Source organism: Leiobunum rupestre, chromosome 11, assembly GCF_980474605.1.
Source record: "Leiobunum rupestre chromosome 11, qqLeiRupe1.1.hap1, whole genome shotgun sequence".
NCBI classification, from domain to species: Eukaryota; Metazoa; Arthropoda; class Arachnida; order Opiliones; family Sclerosomatidae; genus Leiobunum; species Leiobunum rupestre.
The window spans coordinates 25453820-25461857 of NC_143394.1; the positions used below are offsets into that span (position 1 = coordinate 25453820).

The window sequence follows — 8038 nt, forward strand, 5'->3', positions numbered from 1 at the left end:
AAATAACAATGCGCTTTAATTTGGTGCTAGTACCGCAATTTATCAATTTTATTTTCTCGTCTTTTCCTCCATCCCTCTTTTTCTTTGTGCATCTGACGAACGGATGGCGATGACTGCGTGATCGATGTCCCGCTTTCTGTATCCCCAACCTCTTTTTTCCCGTTTCTTCACCTTTTAAAATACCTCTTTCTCTCGATCGCTTTGTTTCTTCGAGGAGGGCTGGATCTGACGTTTGAAGGCCCTGCCATCTCTCGCAAGATTCTGTACGTTGCTTTTCTTATTATCCTGCCTGGCGATTGATTCTTTGACTGTTATTTAACCTCTTTTGCTCGTTCGATGGTGAAGTAATTGTCTTCCTCGTAATGGAAAACCGTACGCTTTGTTTTTTCCCAGCGAAGAAATGTCACGGGTAACCGTCTCGCCAGGAAATTAAATCTCCCTTGATAATTACTTCCACGAGGAGTATCGCGCGATTGAATAAAATAACTATTTGGTCCGAATATTTCTCGAGCAAATTGGCAATTATTTTTTAATTGGCGGGTCTTGATTAATGATATAATCACTCACCGTAGTCGTACAAGCCTCTAACTTTGACTGTACTAAAAGGATTACGTAACTGAGTGTACAGGGTGTTTCAAGAGGGTATACAAAAACTTTAAGGAGTTGTAGGGGGTGAGTTGAGAAGTATGCCGTTTTTTTTCCATTTTCCTATGATGAGTTAAAAGAGCGCCAGAGAACTTCAAAGTGTGGCCTACTAGCCCCTGGAAGTAGGCTGCAACAAGCGCAAAACCAAGCAGTGGGGACTTTAAATACTGTTTAAGTTACCCTTTTACGCTGATTACCTCGATTTGTGTACAAAGTCGTTTTTTACCTATCACACGAACCTGCTGCTTGGTTTTGCGCTTGTTGCAGCCTACTTCCAGGGGCAAGTAGGCCACACTTTGTGGCTCTCGGGCACTCTTTAAATTCATCGAAGGAAAATGGGGAAAAACAGGCATACTTCTCAACTCACCGCCTACAACTCCTTAAATTTTGCATAACCTTTTGAAACACGCTGTATATTTATAATAACGAGTGATTACTTTATGTTTTATGCCCCCGTACAGATTATTAGAAAATATTTAGCCACTCTGTTATATATTCGATCACGTAACTGATTTGTAGGTTTAAACTGTATTTCGTTTTAAAAAATGCTGTAGATTTAAAAGGCGAAGTTAAAATAAGGTGTCAAAGAAGTTTTTGTGCGTAGTTTTCGATTTAGTTTTAAAAAAATGGAAAAACACTCTAGCTGTGAAATTTGGAAAACGTCCACATGGATTTGTTAGCAGTTTCAAAAGAAGGCTAATTTTTATAACTAAATCATAAAAATAATCCTAAGCTTTGTACTGTTTTATTTATTTATACACCACTGTTGCGTAGTGAAATATACAATACTTTAATAAAATTTTATAATTACCCGACACTGCTAGTTTCGGTAACCATTCGGTTCAATAATCAATAGCCAACAGCTTCTGTTGACTCAGTCTAGCTCTATTCATTTCAAATTCAAGTTTTTATAGCCATTTTGTTCCCAATTAAATGTTCAGCTAGATCTGTCTCAATAGAAAACATTTATATAAATTATCTTTCATTCGCTACAATATTTAAGATAGAATCAACCTTAAAACGTCTGATTTGTTATCAAATAGATGGAAAACAGCCATAAATTTCCAAGCACTAAAATTTAAAACTAAAATTTTTAATAAACAGTATTTGTTAAAAAAATAGAATTTCTTATACTTACATTCCGAACAACGAAAAACTATTTTAATTGTCAAATTAGCATTGTACCTTAGAAAGAGCATTTTCGCAGATATTACCGATTTTAAAAACCCTGTGTAAGCAATAATTTTTAAAACGGTATACTATTATTTCGAAATATTGTAACCTCTTTTTAGAACATTGCTTCCCAGGCCGAGTCCCAAACTATGTAACGGAGAATCCCAGGATATCTACTTATTTATTTTAAAAAAAATATTATGACGTGTTAATAACATGGTAGCACTATTTTGTGTAAACATTTTCTTATAGCAAATTGAACACCGACCGATGGGGTTATGCAGATTTTCATTGATATAGGTTTCAACGATGATAACGTTTGGGAACCACTGATTTAGTTATATCATTATTTATAATAATTATTCAAATTAAATCAATTGCGGTATTTCTTTTTCGCTTTAATAAAAAAAAATAAAGTGGACAAATATTTCTTGTAAATCTCCAATAGCGGAATCGAATGTGAGACGGTATCTTTTATCGCATGTAAAAACTTGTATATCAAAGTAAGGCGTTGCTTTGAATATTAATCGACTTTATAGATAATTTACGGTATACCATATGCATGTCCAAGATTTAACGTGTAATTGATGAAAGATAAATTATATTTTTCCTGAAAACAAATTGGGACTTTTTATTAACTCTAATTTATGGCATTTCAAAGGAAGCTCATTTTAACGAATTACCTGCATTCCTCAGAATTGCACCCTATCGTCCATCACTTTGTAATTCGTGAAAAAATTTCGATTTTACCAATGACCCATCAATCGAGTTACTTCAGTTTTAGTCAACCGACAAATATAGCTATGTCGAGTCGTAAACACCTTTCCTTTCCAAACCAAAGGTTATCAAAGCGTTTATAGTTACCTCGTGATATTAAACTCTTTGTCATCTTGAATAAGGACGATCCGAAACTGAGATTATAGTATTTGTAAAGATTTTTAGCTTTGCTAGGAATGTAGAAAAAGTAAAATTTTATTATTCTGACAAAAATGGATTTGTTCTAACTCTTCTTTGTAATTAGATATTTAAAACCACACCTGTTAATGAAACTTTGCTTTGTGTTAGTCGCAACCAGTCAAATAGGACTAAATATATATATACAAAGCCATCTTACATATCCTAAACCTATACACATACGTTTTCAGTTCCACATCGAGATATATATATATATATCGAAGTGGGACTATTGCTATGGATGGATTGTCGTTAAGTGTTGTTGTAGTTTGTTTGTTTGTTTGTTTGTTTGTTTGTTTGTTTGTTTGTTTGTTGTGGAAAAGCGACCGAGGGTTCTACCAACTGAGCTACGCCGTCCTAAGCGAAACTTAAGCTTGAACGTTTACCATTGAATACTTTTTGTTTCGTGCCCGCCCTATAGAGGGGCGCATTTCTTCCATTGGGGGCGGAACGAAATTTTGCGTGTACTCAAATGCGGGGGATATAGATCCGTTAGACATTGCAACAGAGAGCATGTAATATTATATAAGTAATAAGTGTGGCACTTTCTTATCGAAACCGTGTATGGTCAAAAGTAATAAATAAGTGTGGCACTTTCTTATCGAAACCGTGTATGGCCAGAAGTAATAAATAAGTGTGGCACTTTCTTATCGAAACCGTGTATGGCCAGAAGTAATAAATAAGTGTGGCACTTTCTTATCGATACCGTGTATGGTCAGAAGTAATAAATAAGTGTGGCACATTCTTATCGAAACCGTGTATGGTCAGAACAAGGACAGTAGATACAGGGACGAGAAAGCAGGAAAACAAATTTCTATCTTAAACTTCTTCATATTCACGGGGAGTTAGATGTAAACAAACCGCGGCCATTAATTGTTAAGACGTGGTTCACCATGGACCGTATTATTGTAGTTAGTTTTTACCATTTTGATGTTAAATTAAAAATAAAACTAAGTAATAAATAAGTGTGGCAGTTTCTTATCGAAACCGGGTATGACCAGAAGTAATAAATAAGTGTGGCACTTTCTTATCGAAATCGTGTATGACCAGAAGTAATAAATAAGTGTGGCACTTTCTTATCGAAACGGTGTAAGGCCAGAAATAATAAATAAGTGTGGCACTTTCTTATCGAAACCGTGTATGGCCAGAAGTAATAAATAAGTGTGGCACTTTCTTATCGAAACCGTGTATGGTCAGAAGTAATAAATAAGTGTGGCACTTTCTTATCGAAACCGTGTATGGTCAGAAGTACTAAATAAGTGTGGCACTTTCTTATTAAAGGGAGAGTGGCAAAAAAAACAGTTGGTCTCATTCGATAGAACTCTTTGACGCGCAGGCAGTGCCGTTAATTTCCGCCCCCTCCGACCAACCCCCGTAAAGGGAGAGTTACCGGGAAAAAAGTTGATTTCATGAGGGTGGGCGGTGGTGGATGGTGAATTTTATATCAAACAATAGGAAATCACATGGGCTCAACAGCTTTTTTATTAGTTTGCCCACCCGGGTCAGCTGATGGTGGGCGGCATCCACTCTTTAACTTAGGGTGAAAATTTATTCATCAAACGATAATAAATCACGTAGCCTCAACAGTTTTTGTATTAGTTTGCCTACCTGTGTCTACTAAGGGTGTATTGGTTTGTCCACTCTAATACACTTATGTGGAACTAATATTACGGCCTGGGCCGACTTGTTGTAACTAATAAATATAAAGTAAGATTTATTTTCCGTTTTGCAGTCATTCGTCGCTTCGAGAACGGTTCCGTGAAGTCCAACGCAGGAGACATCTTCGTCGCAGATCAGTCGATCCTCAGGATCCTTGCTCAGAATCTATGATACATTTTCAACCGGTATCGAAAGCGACGTAGTTTTATTGCATTAAATTTAAATTAAACCGTCAATTCGACTAACAAAGACGTAAAAAATAAACATAATATGTGCCTTTGTTGCATCTCTTGAAATTCAGCCATTTTTCTCTAACGGAAGTTATTTCATTGTATCTTAGTCAAATATAGATTGAAAAGAGCCCCCGCAATTTGTTCGGCATGTGAATATGTGCTATCTTTAAATTGTCATTCCACGTATTTACGCTTAACTTTTCAATTCAATTCACACAGTCATTTATCATATTTGGAATCACCTTATTTAATTCATAGCTTTCTATTTATAGTCAAGACCAAATTGCGTATTTTATTTTAATTCTTAAAAAAAATGAATGTGAAAAGAAATATTTACAATTGGTAAGATATGGATTGCCAACAAGTAAATCGCTACAGACACACGCAATCCGTAGACAATATTTTAATACCATGCTTGGTAATTACTAGGACGATAGTAGTGGTCATAGATAATACATAACAAAGCAGTGTGTAAAAAGACAAATTATAGTTAAATGTTCGGTTACAATATTGCCCAATTGTTTAAAATTACCTCCAATAGTGTCAAAATGGCATGCGTTACTTGCGTTGAGCGAACCTTTAAGACTGGCCAGCGTGGTCGAACGAATCTCATGATACATTCCATTTAAAAAAGAAATCATGTATATTCATGTTGATACCTAAATTATATATTCGGAAAATTCTATATGTACGTTTTATTAATATTCTGAAGAGGAATCATCGTATGACGAGTTATGTATTTATGAAATGTTTCTTCATAAATGTTGTTATTGGGACATGCGTTACTGTTTTTTTTTCTAAATCTGTAACTGTAATATATAAATTTCACTAGAAAATATAATCAGCTGCTGTGGACGTCAACGGAAAATGGACTTCTAATATATTTAATACATAACTTCCCATTTGATATAGACTCTACCGTGATCTACCTCGGAGCAGTGGCATAGCACTCAAAAAGCCTTCTGAGTTTTACACATTTCTTTTTAAAACCCAACTATTCGATTCCGAGCCTCTCTGGTAGCGAGACAGACTGCTTACGCTTACGTCTAAAGAGCTCTTTTATGTTATGGTTTCGGAACTATACCAATGATCTACGCGGGTTCTCCTCTCTATGAGCTTGCGCGAAATCGCTATTGAACACAGGGTTGTCAGACGTACAATAGCTATCGTTTTTTGTCGATAATATTTAACTGATTTTTGAGCCGTTCTGCGACTCTATCATAGCTTGACACTCGGTAACTTACGATTTATTGTTATTGGCAATTTTAAACTTCTATTAAAAGTTTATTTCAGAATAGCTTTTGCTTCTCTGCCATTTAAGTAAGATTTAATGTAGTATCTGTCTCAATGAGATAATTATTTATCATAAACATATATACAGGATGTTAACAAAAAACGATACAATTTCAATAACTCAAAATGTGTTTTAGCTAGGAATTTTGAATTTTCATGACACATAGGACGTGCAGGGCGTCACTTGACAACGGAAATTTCCATGACCTGGAACCATATCTTCAAGGTCATTCAAAATTTAAATCAAGAGCCATTAGAGATATGAAGTTAGTTTGATACTTTTACAGGGCTGGACAGGATACTTAAGGGTGAAGTTGTTTTAGGGCTGACCCCGAAGGACGCCTTCGTCCAGAATTATGGCGCGCAATCCGCTACTGGGCTCCAGAGAACCATCATTTAGTGGATGAAATATGTGTGGTGTTTGTTTTGTGGATTTGGGAACAATGGTATTGATAAAAAACGGAAGACGTAAAAAAGATAAACAATTAGGTAAATTAAGAATTAATGTAATGTGAGAGATTTGTTCATGATGTGGCAGGTCACTAGATGATTCATAAAGATTTAAGAATAACATTGGCTGCTAGATTAATGTCAGCTAATCAAATGAAAATCCAATTACACCAGCTAAAACTTAAACTAAATGAACTTCTCAAAAAAACCACTTGGTGGTTTTATAATGCATTCAATGTATCTAAAAGTATTTACTTTTCCTGATTGTCTATAGCGAACTTTTACTTTTAAAATAAAGCGACTACTTTCGAATTGACCGCGCAGCCTTACTCGTAAAATGCCAGTCTACCGAAATAGCGCCCCTACGTTTCATGCGTTCTTGAAAAAGTGTGTTATCTCAGATGCCCTAAAACACTTTATTACTGATGCTAAAACCCAAAAATCGATCAATGTTTTATTAAAATTTGGCAACGATAAGAACCGTTAAAAATGGAATTTTCCAATGCTTTACAAAAAATTCTTCGACACCATTAACCACTCTAGCGATATACAATTTATACTCGAAATCACTGTTACCTGAAACCACTTCTAAAGGCATGGATATTGCGGTTTCTACCATAAATATAGTCCGATATATAAACTGATGGCTAGATTTTTCCGCGGTTTTTTCCACCTATTGTTTTCCTGTTAAAAACCGTGAGGAAAATCGTACTTCCATGGTTTTTCCACCTCTAGTAGCAAAATTCAATAAAAATAAATAATAAAAGCAGTATATTCTTCTATTCTATTCACTCTACTTCTGGCCTCTTTTTCATCTCTCCTATTTGCAATGACCAAATTAGTCACTTAATAGATATATCAATGATTAATTTAGCATGAAAAGAGTTTTTTCAATTTTTTCCGGTTTTTACCAGTTTTTCCCACATGTCCCGGCAAAAACCTATTTTTGTCGGGTTTTTGCCAACCCTGATTAGATCACAGTTAAGTAATGTCTGTTACCAATATATTATTTAAAAATATTTTAAATTTCGTTTGAACTTTAAAGTATCTCGGTGACGTATCGATTTAGACCGTAGCTTAATAACATTCTACGATTAAAAGAGAAAACAAACCTGTTTTTCAATATATTCAAGGGTTTATAAGGTTTTTGACTCAAATCGTTTTGAAACTAAGGAAGTTCATTTTAGCTCATATTAACTTTAAATCCCGCTAAGAAGTCGAGGTACGAAACACGCGAGAAATCGATTAAATTAAAGATAAAAATTTAGATTTTGTGAGCGCAAAATATAATTTGCTTAATCGATTTATCATAACCATTAAAAATTCTTTATTACTTTAAATACATTTCACAAGCAGGAAATGGAACATTCAAAAACAGAATTAAAATATTAATTGCTTAGTAGATCTGTTATACAGAGCTAACATATTTTCATGACAGCTCGCTTTAATAGAAAAGCGTTCGCTGGGTAAGTGTTTATTATTATTCCTCCAACCCATTTAACAAAACCTATTAAATTTTTATTATTTAAGTTAAGTTTTTAAAGTCTGATTACTTTCTATTCATTAAATAAATTTGCGGTCCAAATGCATATTTGAACCCAAAAGTTCCATTATGGCGAATTTAGCTCCAG

General features: G+C 34.6%; 1 protein-coding gene across 5 annotated transcripts in view; it reads left to right on the forward strand.

Annotated features, from left to right (window-relative positions):
- LOC149922037 (thrombospondin type-1 domain-containing protein 7A-like) overlaps positions 1-5437 on the forward strand; it is a 99070-nt gene extending 93633 nt beyond the window's left edge. For 4 of the 5 annotated variants that reach the window (XM_090163218.1, XM_090163220.1, XM_090163217.1 and 1 more), the window contains one exon: positions 4505-5437. In XM_090163218.1, coding sequence (XP_090019344.1) covers positions 4505-4634 — 130 coding nt within the window. In that variant the 3' untranslated portion in view covers positions 4635-5437. Of the gene's footprint in view, positions 1-217; positions 264-4504 lie in introns of all 5 variants that reach the window. The other variant, XM_090163219.1, reaches the window with a different exon arrangement.
- The last annotated feature ends 2601 nt before the right edge of the window (positions 5438-8038 follow it).